This window comes from Chiroxiphia lanceolata, chromosome 9 (genome assembly GCF_009829145.1).
Source record: "Chiroxiphia lanceolata isolate bChiLan1 chromosome 9, bChiLan1.pri, whole genome shotgun sequence".
NCBI classification, from domain to species: domain Eukaryota; kingdom Metazoa; phylum Chordata; class Aves; order Passeriformes; family Pipridae; genus Chiroxiphia; species Chiroxiphia lanceolata.
Genome location: NC_045645.1, coordinates 21650350 through 21665360, shown reverse-complemented (window position 1 = coordinate 21665360; position 15011 = coordinate 21650350). Strand labels below are relative to the sequence as shown.

Genomic DNA, 15011 nt, shown 5'->3' with positions numbered 1-15011 from the left:
TCCTTTTCCTTCAAATACTGTTGCTAGGATGATCAAAAGGCAGAAAATGATATGGCAATGAAACGAGCAGCATTGTTGGAGAAGCGTTTGAGGAGGGAAAGAGAGACTTTGCTTCGAAAGCAGCAGCTGGAAGCAGAACTAGAACATAAGAAGGAAGAGACAAGGTAAAACTATATGTCCTGATCCAAATGATCAGTAGTGGTGAACGTAAAAACGTCTGGTTTAGTTAAAAGTGTGTCTTGCATGTCAAAACATTACATCCTAATATCCAAGGTATTTACTGCTAGAGCCAGATGTGCTGAGGAGCCCAGCTGGCCCTGCAAGTCAGCAGGTGGCATCAGTCTACAGCTCAGGCTCAACATGTGAGCTGTGCTGGCCTGAGCCTGCGTTTCAGAGTAGGCCCTGCCCCGCTTGGCATTCTGGGGAGAGTGCATCCCTTGGGGCTTCTTTCTGCACAAATGCACAGTTCTCACACTGTGAAGATGTCACACCAGTGAAGATGAGAAACGTGGGTTTGAATTTATTAGTAGCAATATCTCAAAAAATTTAAACTGTCTGAAAATTGTAAAAATAAATAAATAAATAAATAAAGGGCAATTGTCTCTTACTGATGTTTGAGAGTTCTGAAGTTCCAACAATCTGCTGCCTGTATTGTCCTCACCATGCTAACTGAAATTCTTTGTTTGGAAAGTTCTTATGGGGGAATTTGCTACTTTTTTTTTTTTTTTTTTTTTTTTTAATACGCAAAACAGAAGAAGAACGTCAGAAGAAGGAGGATGAGCGAGCACGGCGAGAATTTATTAAGCAGGAATATATGAGAAGGAAACAACTAAAGCTTATGGAAGACATGGATACTGTCATAAAGCCACGTTCCCTCTCAATCAAACAAAAAAAACCACGTCCAAAATCTATTCATAGGGATCATATTGAATCACCTAAGACACCAATCAAAGGTCCACCAGGTAACAAATGTTTATGTGGAAAAAGAGTCTGTTCATGCTAAAAACACCAGCTTGGTTTTTGGTACTAACAAGCACGTGCCTTCTTGAGTGTCTTGTGCTAAATTGAAGCTGCACATGACCAAACTGGAAAGCCAAATTTGCCAATAGAAATGGAAAGGTGAATGTCACTTACCTGCTATGCATGCATGCATATATATATATATATATCAACAAACAAAAAGGTTGGTTCCGTGAGAATACAGGGGAGACACCCTGTGTGGTGCAAGTTTCACACACCCCCACGTTTTCTTCACTGATCTCTTCTTGCACCTGTAGAGCTAAGAATGAATAAAAGTTGGGAGATAAGAGATCGATAAATAAAGTGGTGATTATAGGGTAAGAGTACTTAAACTCCCACTTAATAAAGACAAAATTGAAATTAAAACATTTCTTTCATATTTCATGGTTTTTTTCCTATTTTGCTCACTTACCTACTGCATGTGTAGTTATGAACATAGCAACACTAATCATGTGGAACAATTTAACATTCTTTTAGATACCAAAGAACTGCAGTAATGATTGGAAGAAGTATTGCCAACTTACAATTAGAAAAAAAGTAACCAGATTGCTCAGTGATCCTTTTTCTTACAGCCTCCTGTAACCTTGTTATTCTCCTGCAGTTTCTCTGGCTGCTTCCCTCCATCTTTCAGGGTAATTTAAAGTATTTCATTAACACCTTCCAAGAATCCATCCCAAGCATTAAATTAAGTGCTTAAGCTCTCTTTCATGAGGACTTATTAACTTTGATTGCATTCCTTGATTTGCATAGTGCCAGTATTCCCACTGGTACTTAGTCTGAGACCATTCCTGGTGGCTGCCAATGGCTGGTTGTCAACAAGTGTTTACATGAAGTACACCACATATGCATGCAGGTATATCATGTATGGGTGTTAGTCTCAGGTGTAAAAGCTCCTACTGACTTTCAGATGCTGGTGTTGGGTCTAATGAACAGACTCTACTACTTGCATAGGTTTATAAGCTTTAACTTTGTTTTTATCCAGGTTCACAGCTTTATCGTGTTTTTTCAGTATCTAGTCTTTCATTGGCATCGCTGAATACAGGGGACAATGAGAGTGTGCAGTCAGGCAAGAGAACACCAAGGTAAAGCTAAAATAACCATTTCATTTGATAAAATTTGATAATCAGCTATGTAAAACAAGCATGAATTTTAAAGAGGTCATGTATATACTGTGTACTCTGAGAACAGGTATGTTTTCCTGATTTGAGGCATGGAGAGTTTCCACTGTCAGGCATTAGGGTACTGAGCCATGATCATTTGTTTTGCAAATTTTACCAAGTAAACCAGTTGGGCAGGTATAAATGAGGTCAAAACAAAATGCTGTTCACACAGCCTCTTTAATTCACCTGCTTGTATTTAAGTCTCAACTTGTGGATATTTTATTAAACCTGTATGCTACGTGCAGCTACATAGCTTCTTTTCTTTTTTTTAACATAGAAGCTTCTTTTCTGTTTTTTCTTTTTTTTTTCCTTTAGCAGTTGTGCAGGAAATTATTGAATGCTCACTAGGACTTCAACCTTTCCCAAATACCAGAATTTATTTTGTGTTAAAAATCACCTGAAAACAACAGAAACATTTTAATTTAACATAAAAAACCTATATTATCATTCAGAGGAAAATTATTATTTCTATATAACTACTTAATTATATTCAGACAAATACTAATTCTTTTGTATAGAAAAGAACTTGGGGAAAAAAGGCAAACTAGAAAAAAGGGATTGATAAGGAATACTACATATTACGATATCATATGCCATGTTTTCATGCCTGACATGCCTGCTGCTGGTTTCAGTTGACTTTTCAATTAATTACCTTGAAGTCTTGAGAACTGACTTTCCAGTTATTACGTAAGAAACTTTAATAAAATGATCCAAATGGCCTAACATCTCTTGTCATCTCTTAAAAATTATCAGTGTTAATTGAGTTGGGGATTTCTTCCAGCTATATTAGCTATTAGAAAAGGCTTGATGTTGCTCATCTACACAGACTTTACAGGAGATGACCTCTATCTATGGAGTTGTAGTTGTACAGTGCTGTACTGTGCTTCTAATGAGCAGTACATCTTCCTCTGGCTTTGAATTTGGTTTAGGGGATTGAGGCTTTTAAAACATTATAAAATTCAGTACAAATTGCTAAAAGTAACAGAGTTGAAAGAATTTTCAGTATCTTTCCAGACCCATACTGTCACCTTGTCCTCACATCAGAATTGTCTTTTGATGATACCACTGACAGAATTTCAGGGATACCTTTCAGATCCTCTTCATGCAGGTGCTAATCACAAAAGGTGTAGGATATATTATAAATTGGATTTTCCTCTATTGCTTATTTTACTGAAAATGAGTGTGCACACAAATGCTGATATAATGCCATTTTTATCTTATTCTGTGCCTGTCTTCTCACTTAGAAGAGCTAAAAATTTGACTGGCTTTTGCAGTAGCCACAATCAAAAAAGGTTTTAAGTATCTTGTAATAATTTAAGAAAACTTAAAAATCTTGCTTAGACTTCTATATGTAAAACTATTCACATTTGAGTGCATCCTGAAGAATTACAGTACTAGAAGTTACTGCCTGTGAAAACAAAAATCAGAAGGGAAATTGTTTTGCTGTCTTAAATACAGCAGTGCCCACTGCCAGTTGTTACAGTGATCAGTATAAATGAACTAAACTTTTTTTTCATATTCATCATTCTATCAAGAACTGATTTGTTCACTACATGAGATAATTGTTTTTCCTGTACCAATGTTAAAAGTAACCCAAATTTCCACTTAGTAATTATATTTTCACAACCAAGAATATCTGTTAGGTTTCTGTCCCTCAGATATAGCCCAAAAATTGACTAACATGTATGTCACCTAAATATCAACTTCTTGCATCACTCAAAACGCTTTATACAGTATGTGAAATCATTTTTCCTTTAATATTTTCAATAAATATTTTGCATTTAGGTTTATAGTCTGCAATTCAAATAATTGTGTTTTACCTTAATGCAGTTTGCCTTCCTTTCGTATTAGAAGGCTTCTCAGGTGAACACTGTAAATTTTTTAATAGACTTTAAAATTAATGTTTAGGTCTGAATCTGTGGAAGGATTTTTATCTCCAAGTCGGTGTGGTAGTCGTAACGGAGAGAAAGATTGGGAAAATGCATCTACAACTTCTTCAGTTGCCTCTGCTACAGAGTACACAGGTCAGTGACAACAATATTCAGAAAAGTACTTGCCTAATAATGGTTCTGTGTATGAAAAGTTTTCAGTTATCTTGATTTGGCTTCCTAAAACTTGATTGAGGACACTTGGATAGAAATGTTACTTTCACCTCCTTTCAAGTAGAGGGTAATAATACAAGGTTTAAATTATAGATCCAAAACAAAAGTACTGACTCTGCAGCATTTGTGATAAGCAGAATTAACTGCAGGCAGGCTCAGAACAGCAAATGGGCTCACATATCACTGTGCGCTTCAGGCAAGAAGAGCTGAAATTTCAGCTCAATTTAGAATAGAGTTACAAAAATCAAAGACCAAATTGCACTTGGTATTAATATGTTGGTTTTTTTCAAATGGTCTTAATACAAGTAGACATATATTTCAGAAATTAAAACAAACATTTCTCCTTCAACCAGATAAATCAAGTCTTTTTACAGCCAGAATAACCTGATAAGTCTCAGGCCCAAACTTTTACCTCTGGTTTTGGGTAAAAGATTTCTGGAATTCCAAAGCAGACAGGCAAGAGTTACTCTAAGCACTGCATCTGCTTCATTGTTATACCACTCGCCCTTGAAATCATAGGTGTAGATAAAGAAAAAGAAAGACTTTGCTCTCTCCTGGACAACTGAAACTTTAGTTGGAAAAAGCAAAATGTTTTATTGTCCATAAAAACAGTCTTCTGAGAGAAAATATATCTACCGAGGCTGCCAATAATAATGATTTAATAATGAAAGACACATTTGTAAGTAAATTCAGTGACAGCTGAAAGAATGACATTTTACTTGTTTGTGAAATTTGTGGTCTCTAGCCTAATTCTGTATTATTCTTGGATTTGTGGTTTTATGCATGCAAAAAATCCATACCAAAAGTGCTTCACAGCATTTAAAGTAACTCTTTGTTGGCTTATTGATTAACTTAGCTGATTTGTCATTCCTTTTCCATAGGACCAAAGCTCTTCAAAGAACCCAGTGCTAAATCCAATAAGTACATAATTCAGAATGCACTGGCACATTGCTGCCTGGCTGGAAAAGTAAATGAAGGTCAAAAGAAAAAGATACTGGAGGTAAGGGAATTTTTCCCCTAAAAGCTTAAGCACCTAAGTCAAGCCACAGTCAGGCATTGTGGAGACCCTTAAGTATAAGTGCAAATATTGAAAGGAGCCTTCTGAGGTTATGGCAGCTCTTAGTGAAGGGATTGAGTAACTTCTGTAACTTTTGCTTCTAGTGTAGGCAGAAATGTTCTCCAGGGCCTTAGAAACAATAGTTGTCGTGTTGTACATGCAGCACAGGAAGCTGAATTAATTCACAGGTTAATTAATAGTTACTGCTTGTTTTATGTGGGAACTTCAATATGTAGACTTTCATAATTTGCTCACAGAGTCGTTTCCCCTTATTCATAAAGATCCTCAGGTTGGGAACTTTAGAACTAAAGCACAGCACTCTTATGAGCAGAAAGAACTGAAACACATCCCTTCTAGGCTCTTCTCAAGTTTCCAAGCAGTAGGGCAAATTCAGGACTTCCTGTTACAGGAAGATGCCTTCCAGTCTTTTCTCTTAGGCTGGTATAAACCTTTATGAAGATACACAAATACATAAGGGTGAGAACTCAGAGACCAGTGTGTTTCCATGCAAAAGAAATAACACAGAAATCTGACCCTTGAGAGTAATGGGACTGTTCCTTTTACCAGCTGTGACAAATATGACAGATTAAATAGATCAAACCAACACAGGTACTTGGAATCCGGACTTAGTTTCTTTTCCAGAATAGCAGTATTTCTTGACCTTTCTTCTCTTTGTAATTCTTCTTCATTCATGTCTAGATGCTGCTTTCTCTGTCTTTCCAGTTACTTTTTGGAAATACCAAGTGAGAAATCAGGACAGCCTCTTTCAGTTCAAGTAACTGGGAGCAAAATGACCTCCAGAAATCCTGAGAAAGAATAGCTGCAAAAACGTCAGTCATGCTTATCTGTAGGGTGAAGCATCCAGCACTTGATAGAAGCTATACATGTTCAGGGCAAGTGTCTCAGAGAAATTGTGTTAGGTGAAATAGGAATCTGAAGATTTCAACTAATGGAGAACATTGATATACTCTAACTAACTTTATGGTTTGACCCAAGTTGAATGGATTTAGGGGTGACTAAAACCCCATTTTTGCACTGGAAGATCTTTCAGGCCTATCACCACACATCTAAAGTTTCATGTTCCCAAGCTTGTAACTATTAGACCAGTTTGATGAAATGGATGAGGAAAAGAATTTCTATTTGGTCTCCAAAAAAAATGTTAGGATGTCTGCTCATGAGGTTCAACTAAACAAGTTTAGCTGAAATTATGTAAGTAAATAACACTTTGCTCGAGAAAGATCTCTACCTTATCAAAATTCTGAAGCTTAGCAAATTCTAATGATTGAAAATGAGGTCTTTTAGTGGACAAAGCTAGATGCAAGTTTTAGCTCTAGTAGAAAACCAGTTCAAAATGACAGTCCAGTGATTTGGAATGTTTTCTAACCACAATGCAAAATTCATATTCTGAATCTTTTTCTTTCTTTCTTTTAAAGGAAATGGAAAAATCCGATGCCAATAATTTCTTAATCTTGTTCCGGGATTCAGGCTGCCAGTTCAGATCTCTGTACACGTACTGCCCTGATACTGAAGAAATCAATAAATTAACGGGAATAGGTCCCAAATCTATCACAAAGAAAATGATAGAGGGACTGTATAAATACAACTCTGACAGGAAGCAATTTAGCCACATACCTGCCAAAACTTTGTCTGCCAGTGTTGATGCAATTACCATTCACAGCCATTTGTGGCAAACCAAGAGACCAGTAACTCCTAAGAAACTTTTACCCACCAAGGCATAGTAGATGGGAAAAAATTTGCTTGAGACAATTATGATAAACTTGCACTTCATCTTTACTGCCTATAGGAAATAGATTTCTAGTTGCCAACAAGACTCTTAGAACTTAAAACTGGACACCAAGTTCTATTATCATGTCCAACTGGAATGTAAACACAGTGTTTAGGAGTGCAGAAGACTATTAGGTGAATAATTATGAGTGATTACGGAAATGTTTGACTTGTGTGGAGATTTGTATGTGCTAATACAACATATAGAGTATATTTGCTCTGTATTTTGATTAGATACACTGAAGCACTGAATGTTCCTCTTTAGTGACTCGAACTACATTTTTTACATCTGTTGCCTTATATGTTTGTATTTGTGCTTGTCTTGAAATATTTTTCTTTCACTAAAGAAATACTTCTTAATATTCTCAATACCATCAAACTTTGCATACTGACTTACAGTAAACACTAAGTTGTATGTCACTGAATAACAGCTGAATGGGTCTGTTCTGCAAGATCCTTACTCTGTGTGCTGTAACAAAATCAAGATTCATTCCCCTGTGTACTTATAGTTCTTTCTCAATTAAATAATACTGATTTGCTTATAAACTAAACAGTAAAGGAAAAACCTTTGAACTGCTTGAAGTTTGCTTCAGATGAATTATTTAACAACTCAGGGTATAGTTAAGTGATGCAATTATTCCTGTTTCAGTAAGTTGCCATCTGAGATGTAATGACTGACCATGTATGTTCATAATACCATTAAAATGCAAAGTAAAAAGATCTGGTAGATCTCTCAAACAGTTTGAGCAAGTGTGCATTCATTGCTTTGCACTATTCCAGCTAAAGAGAGAGCACACGGTCAGGTACTGCTTCTTCAAGGAAGGAATAGGAACTTATGATACATTCAGAACTAGATCCCTGATGTTTGCCTGACAGAACACTAAATATTCAGAAGAATCACAGAATTCACTGAGTCACGGATCTTTCAGAAGTCGTGTATCTAATTCCCATGGATTTTAAGATCCAGGCCACTTCCTGCCTTCAGATCTGCCACCTCTCACTTAAATCAATTTTCTAGGGAATAGACATCTGAAAAGAATTTTCAGTATGTCTTAGTAAATTGTTTTCTTGACACTTACAGGTCATGTCCTGTGACACAGCAATTTTTAAGTGGCAAAAAAGCCTAAATGACATTTCAGTAAATTTATAACATGACCATTTGCAAAACCAAACTCTAGGCATATTTCAGTATTATTTATAAAGGGCTGCATTTTATTTCAAAACAGTGTTTGATTATTTTATAAATCACTATTCCGTTTCAGTGTTTGTTTCTCTTATAATTTCCTTTCATCATAGCACTGTTCTGGAAAAAAAAAAAAGAAAATACAAACTTGAAGTCTCCCCTAAATCTATGGCTATTTTGATAACAACGTACACCAGAGAATTTGTCATGTGGGGGGAAAAAAAAAATCTCATTCTCAGGAAAAGACTTGAATGATTTGTGATTCTGTTCTGTTTCAGTGTTGTGACAACTCCATTAACATAAGCCAGTGTTGTGCTATGAGTATGTAGTCCTTTCAGTTTCTTGGGGAGACTAAAGCTATGTTCGTATTTCTCTCATTAAACTGCTTTGAGAGAAACTATGCCTCACTACTATGATGTACTCATTTACTTAGAGAAAAGATGCACAGGAATGAGATGTCATAAAGCAGTTTAGAACAGTACTTTTTTAAATTATTATAAGGCCTTAGGCATCAGTGCATCTGGATTATAAACATTTTCTCAAAAATGCTGTCAGTTTTACTGTAATTTATGTTCTTATATTTATGTATATTTGTTAAAACTGTAAAAAAAGAAAAAAAAAACACTTTAAAATACATGTTTAATATGTATGTGGCTCAAAACTATTTGTGGTTAGCTGATTCCTACTGTTTGCATGTATATCACCAGGATATGTAACTCTTATATTTCAAGTGTATACATATTGTGTATATAGGATATAAATAATATTAAAAAGGGGGGGAAAGAGGGTTTGCACATTCTGCCTGTTAGACAGTTCCTACAAATACCATTGTAGGAACATCTTGAATAACAATATGAAACTGTGTGTAATATACAGTGATTCAAGAAACCAGGAGGTTGGAATTAACTGACACACATATGGTGAATAACTTCAAAAGAAGTTTTATCATGGGAGGCTTTTTATTTCTAAAATCTGTACTATGATTTAACTGAAGATTTGCAACACCATAAAGACACACACATCAATCTAATCAAAGTGAGCTTAAATACATGACAGGAATTCTTTGAGTAATTTTAATTATTTCTGAATGTATTATGAAATTTGCATTTGTCAACAGGTTAAAGATTTGTGCAATGTCAAAAAGTAGAATGTGAATAATGCAGTTGAAAATTTCATTGCTCGCAGTATAAAGTTTTACTTAATACAGGAAAAGTAAAGCTAGATATGCTTTTCCTTTTTAAGCCTGCAGATTTTCTAATTACAGTGGATCTTTGGTTGGGATCATGTTTAAAAAAAAAAAAAAAGAAAAAGAAAAAAAAAAAAGGAAGCTTTCCATAAAGGCCAGTATTTATCACTGACCTTTTCAGAACACACTGGTGCTTTCATCAGGGGTATTACTATTGTTGCTACGAATGAATTGCCAAACTCTCGTCTTAGTTTTTGGAGCAAAATTTCATATTCTAACAGTCATAATGGCTACTGAATTCTTTTTTTTTTTTTTTTTAATAATGTTAGTATGACTGTTAGTTTTTATTATTTGGCTGTTTAAAGCCAAATTCAGCTATTTAATTATGATTTAATGGGCACTGTTGAAAAATGTACAGTGTATTGTGTGCTTATTTGTCCACTTCTATGGAGCATAGCTTCCATATTTTTTCAAATGCTGTGCTGTAAAATATTGTCATTGCTACTTATGTGGTACAGTGTAGTTTTTTCCTTTCATTTAAATAAAAGCATGGCACCAAAACAATATTTTTTTTGGTTTTCTTGCTTACCTCTAAGTATAACCTAAAATTATCAAAAGTTCACATTAATGTTTACATCTTGTTTCTTCTCATATTTCAGCAACATGGAAATTGTAGGAAATCTGAACCATTATAATTTCTTCTTTTGTTTCCCATCATTTGTTTTATTTCCATGTATAATCTTGCTTTCTGATGTTACGAGAGGAAGGCTATTGAAGAATTAGGCTTCACAGTTCATTCTTGAGGACATAAAGGTGTTACCCTGTTCTCTTCAAAAGTGAGTTTCACAATTTCAAGTCAACTGATAAATTTCTGTACCCTGGTTAGCTTCCACTGATCCAAAGCCACAGAAACTTACTCGTCAGTGTAATAGGACTGCTTCAGCCTGAAAGGTTTTCAAGGTGAGCTGAAGTCTTATCTTTGTCAAGACACCGTATCAAGCACATGTGTGACTTTTGGTGACATAACTTGTACTTGCTGGTGGTGCTACCGTGACCAGAAATGACATCAAAAAAATGAGGGGTCTCTTCCAGAGAGTCCTTGCAGAGTAGGAGCAAGGACCTGCTGAAAGGGGAAGTGACATCACTGAACTGTCAACAGGCTGACTGAGCTGTTGGGCTAACTTACACAGATAAAGAATCTCAAAATTGCAGAGCTACTCAAAGGGCAGCTTCAAGAATACAGGAAATCTGATAGTAGGGCTTTTAATGCTGAACTGAAAACTTACTATGGATGAAAATGAATAGCTTTCCCTCCACCCCCCAAAAACAGCTGAATTTTTCAGCCAGCTCAGTCAGTTCCCTGTGCAGCATCACAAACAGGCTGACACAAGCTAGAAGTTGTGTTGGAATGTAAACACCCAGTTAAGCTATTTTTTTCAGAGGTGAGCCCAGCTCAAAATCTTCGTCTAAAAACAGCCTTTGTACTGTTTTTTTTGTACAGACTTTGTTTTTTCTACCCTTTGGCAAGTAACACCGTACCTGAGAAACTTTGGCTCGCACTCAGTTTAGTTGGACAGAATGTGACTGTACTGTGTGTCTGAATTTGTACAGAATTTCTGAATCTAACTTTGTACTGCTGTAGGATCCAGTGCAGAGAGTTACACTTGGAACTGAAGGTTTTGGATCAATCACCATACAAATGTTGTTTCTCAAATCCAGCTGTACTGAGCAGCTAAATGTCAGATGTCTTTTTTCTAACAGCTTTATAAAAAAAAAGACACAGCTTTTTAAGGGCTAAACCTTTAACTACTTAGATATTTTCAAATAGCAAATTAGCATTTCTTTGCTGCCTTGTTACTAATTTAATGAGCTGAATAAGCAGCTTGAAGAATTGTGGCTATAAAGATGTATCTTGACAGCCACAGCCCTTTTCAGCTGCTTTTACATTTTCTAGTTAAAAACATTGAGAAATGACAACGAAAGAAAAAAAGTCACCACAAATACTGTTATTCCAGGTATAAATGGCAGGGTGAAAACCAAGTATCTTTAGCATGCATAGCATTTTTGTTCATGTATAGGCAATTTGTTTTTAAAAGCAGTCTGTTCCATTTAGGAAAAAGAAATACATGAAGTGTGTTTGTGTATGCATACATACAAATGCACGTATACCTTCAGACTTACTTGCTTACATACAGAATAAAAAAAATATACTTTATTTAGGCAACCGGCAAAGAGTCAAGCATAGTAGGGAAGCTTCTAGCAAGAAAGAAAAGCAGCTACATTGTTTCACCCTCAGAATTACTGGTCCTCCTAAGAGGCAGGGAAGCATATAGAGCATACACATTTCAGAGCTGAGTACAAACTCTTTGGGAGATGAGGCTCTTAACATCAGCTTTTCATCAACTACCTCAATTCAAGGATAATGTTGATGGACACTGGACAGAACTGCCTCTGATCAGAAACACTAATAACAGCCAGAATTCAAGCAAGGACAGAAAACAATATAAACAAGTAGAGCATTCACTGAAAAATGTTTTTAAAACTTCCTTCAGACCCTTATTCAATGTTACAAACAACTAGATGTATAAAATGCTTAGGAGTACTTAATTATCCATTGACGATTTTGTTTAAGCAAGATACTGAAAGAATTTTTTTTCACGTAAGATGTGTTTAAGTTTGCAGTTAATGGTATGTGAACTTTATGGAGACATACTAAGTAATACCTGTATGCACTTTTATGTCACTGTTAATCTGTTAATGGAGCTTTGCAGAAAGGCTTAAAAGCTAATATGAAGCTTTCCATCACAGCAGCTCTGTCTTATCCTTTCTTCATCATCACTGATCTAAATGTCTGCAGTACAAGACCTGGCAAGGCCCCACAAGCCTGCAATTATTTAAATTACTGGAAGCCAGATTATACTTTGGCTCAGTATTTTCCTCTTTAAGCTACCTGAAACTGGAGCTATGATTCTGACGTAAAGAATTCTATAGATTATGCAAGAATTTTGCTGATTTGTCACCCTAAAGTTCTGGAAATCCTTTCTTGAAATGAGTAAAAACTGTTTCTAGAATAAAGTTTTAAATAGATTTTTTTTCCCAAGTTTTTACAAGAACATGTAAATACAATATATAATGTAAATAGTTGAACGGCTGTGTTACAAGTACTGAAAATCAGGGGATTGGCCCATTTTTAGGGTGACAAAACAAAGATGCTTTGCACAAACTGCTGGACTCGACTGGCAAATCTTGTGCAAGTTTGGCATTGGGGAATAAATCTGAGAATGCATCCAGCCTTGCTGATGTTGTCTGCAGCCACCTGCAACATCTGTAAAATAGTCAATTACTATTTTCTTTTCTGAAGCGTTCTAAGAACAGACTGCAGCACCCTATTTTGTCACTAGGCAATGCAGATCTTGTCCTCTACTCATCCTGATTTTCAAGCTCTCTAAAACCCACACCCAGCAGCTTTGCTATTCATGGGAGTTACCTTCTTTGCAGTAATGAGTAGGAAGTTCAAACAAGCTGAGACCATCCCAAAGATGTCTCTATGCCTGAATAAACAATTGCAAACAACCAGAGAACAGGATTTTCCATCTGCCCCCTTCCCATATAAATGCTACTATGGGTATCCTCACCAAATATTTCAGAGTGATATGACTGCCCTCCAAAGCAGGTCCACCAACTGCTGCTACCTATTCTTCCATACCTCTTCCTGAGAGTTTGGTTCTTGAAATCTCTTTCCAGAGTATAGGAATTTGCTGCTTCTGAAAGTCCAACAGGATAATTTAAAATTCATAATTTACTCTTCCTTTCGGGTCCATAATTGGGGAGAAGCTTTACTTTTCTTTCATCCCGAAACTCATGCCCTCCAGAGATACAGTCTCACAATTTGGTCTCAGAACTTCCACTGAAAACAGAGCTATTGCACCAAAGTAAGTAAACTACACTAAAACCATTCTGAAATCAAGATTAAATTTAAAGCACATGTCTGTTTACCTAGTATTTTGTAGGCCAAACAAAGTTTAAAATGGACTTAACTAAGTTTATGTTCTGCAAAGCTCAGTTTAGACAATTCATCTTCTTTTTCTGCACTCCCTCTAGTTTATCAGCTATATTGTATGATCTGTATTGAGAAAGTTTCATTTCTATAATTACATATTCTATTAAGCAGTGCCTCCAGAAGTGATACTTTTGGAAGTAAACTGAAGAACTTGGTGTTTTACCAGTAAATCAGTCTTAGTGGGAAGTAATGCTGGGACTTGAACAGAAGGAACTATTGAGTTCCATATTCTTTGCTCATCCCTGGTAGAGTCACTGAAGTGCAGCCAGGCAACACTCGTTGCTGGACAGCCTTTGAGGAATTTGTATTCTTGTTCAGAAAGAAAGAGAGAAAGTAACATGATTGTCCTCTGTCCTTCAGCAGATCCTCAGCAAAACAGTTTGCAAGCAGACTTGAATTCATTGTCGTCCTTCACATTTTGTGATTGTGACACAAAATCCAGTTCAGCTTCAGTCAAATCCCTGACAACCTTCCCTGGATCTCTGATACATGGCCCACATGCACACATGCATAATTGAAAAGAAAAAAAATATTAAAAAAATCGGGTCCCTGCTTGTCAGAAAATTGCCACCATCTCCATTTTGGCAGGGTCTGCCAGTGTGCTGCCATATGCTCACGGGTGCTTTGTCGAGGGCTGCAGTACCATTTTAACATGATTTTCTGTATCTCACCACTACATTTACAAACAGAGAAAGCTTATTGCCTGTTCACCGTGATTCTGAGATGCCATCATCTTTTGACATTACAAAAACATACCTGAAAGTCAAATTATATGTAAGTACATCATAACACAGGTATCACACATGCATACATAAGACTTCTGTAAAGCGTGTGTGCTTTTCTCAACAGCCTTAAGAAGCAGAAGACAGCAAGAACACACAGAAAAAATCCCTGGCTGACCCGAAACGCGGCAGCTCCACCTCACTCAGCAGCTCAAGGTGCTGCCAACAAGCCATAAGCCTGCGCCGCAGCAGCGGTGGCACAAGGTGGTGGCAGAGGGGCAGTGCCCGTCCTGCCCTGCTCCTGTGCGGGGAGCGCTGGGCACCCGGGGGTGGTGGAGCGGAGAAGTGACAGCGTGTGTGCCCTGACGGCTCGGGGGGCTCAGGGCCTGACCGCCCTTTGTCGGGGACACCGGGCTGTCCGTGAGCGTTCCCGCCGCCAGGAGCCCCGCCGGGAAGGGCTCGGGGCCGCCGCGGAGCTGGGCGGGCGGACGCCGCTCAAGCCGCTTTTGCCGGGGCGGCAGCTGCGGCCCCGCCCGGCCCGGCCCGGCTCCCTCAGCCCGGGGCCCGGCCGTGCCCGGCGGGCGGGCGGGGCTCACCCCGCCGCGAACAAAGCGGCCCCGCCCAGCACCGCCGCCGCCATCTGTCCCTCCCTCCTTCTTCTCTCCCGCCCCCGCGGCGGGGCGGCCCCGACCCGCCCCTTTCGCTTCCCACTGAGGCGCAGAGGGCCCCGGGGCGC

General features: G+C 37.6%; 1 protein-coding gene across 4 annotated transcripts in view; it reads left to right on the top strand.

Moving 5' to 3' along the window:
* The window catches only part of CAMSAP2 (calmodulin regulated spectrin associated protein family member 2), an 81396-nt gene extending 71339 nt beyond the window's left edge, over positions 1–10057 (top strand). For 2 of the 4 annotated variants that reach the window (XM_032696303.1, XM_032696300.1), the window contains 6 exons: positions 28–164; positions 742–962; positions 2030–2102; positions 4089–4204; positions 5164–5282; positions 6773–10057. In XM_032696303.1, coding sequence (XP_032552194.1) covers positions 28–164; positions 742–962; positions 2030–2102; positions 4089–4204; positions 5164–5282; positions 6773–7078 — 972 coding nt within the window. In that variant the 3' untranslated portion in view covers positions 7079–10057. Of the gene's footprint in view, positions 1–27; positions 165–741; positions 963–2002; positions 2103–4088; positions 4205–5163; positions 5283–6772 lie in introns of all 4 variants that reach the window. The other 2 variants (XM_032696301.1, XM_032696299.1) reach the window with 1 other exon arrangement.
* The last annotated feature ends 4954 nt before the right edge of the window (positions 10058–15011 follow it).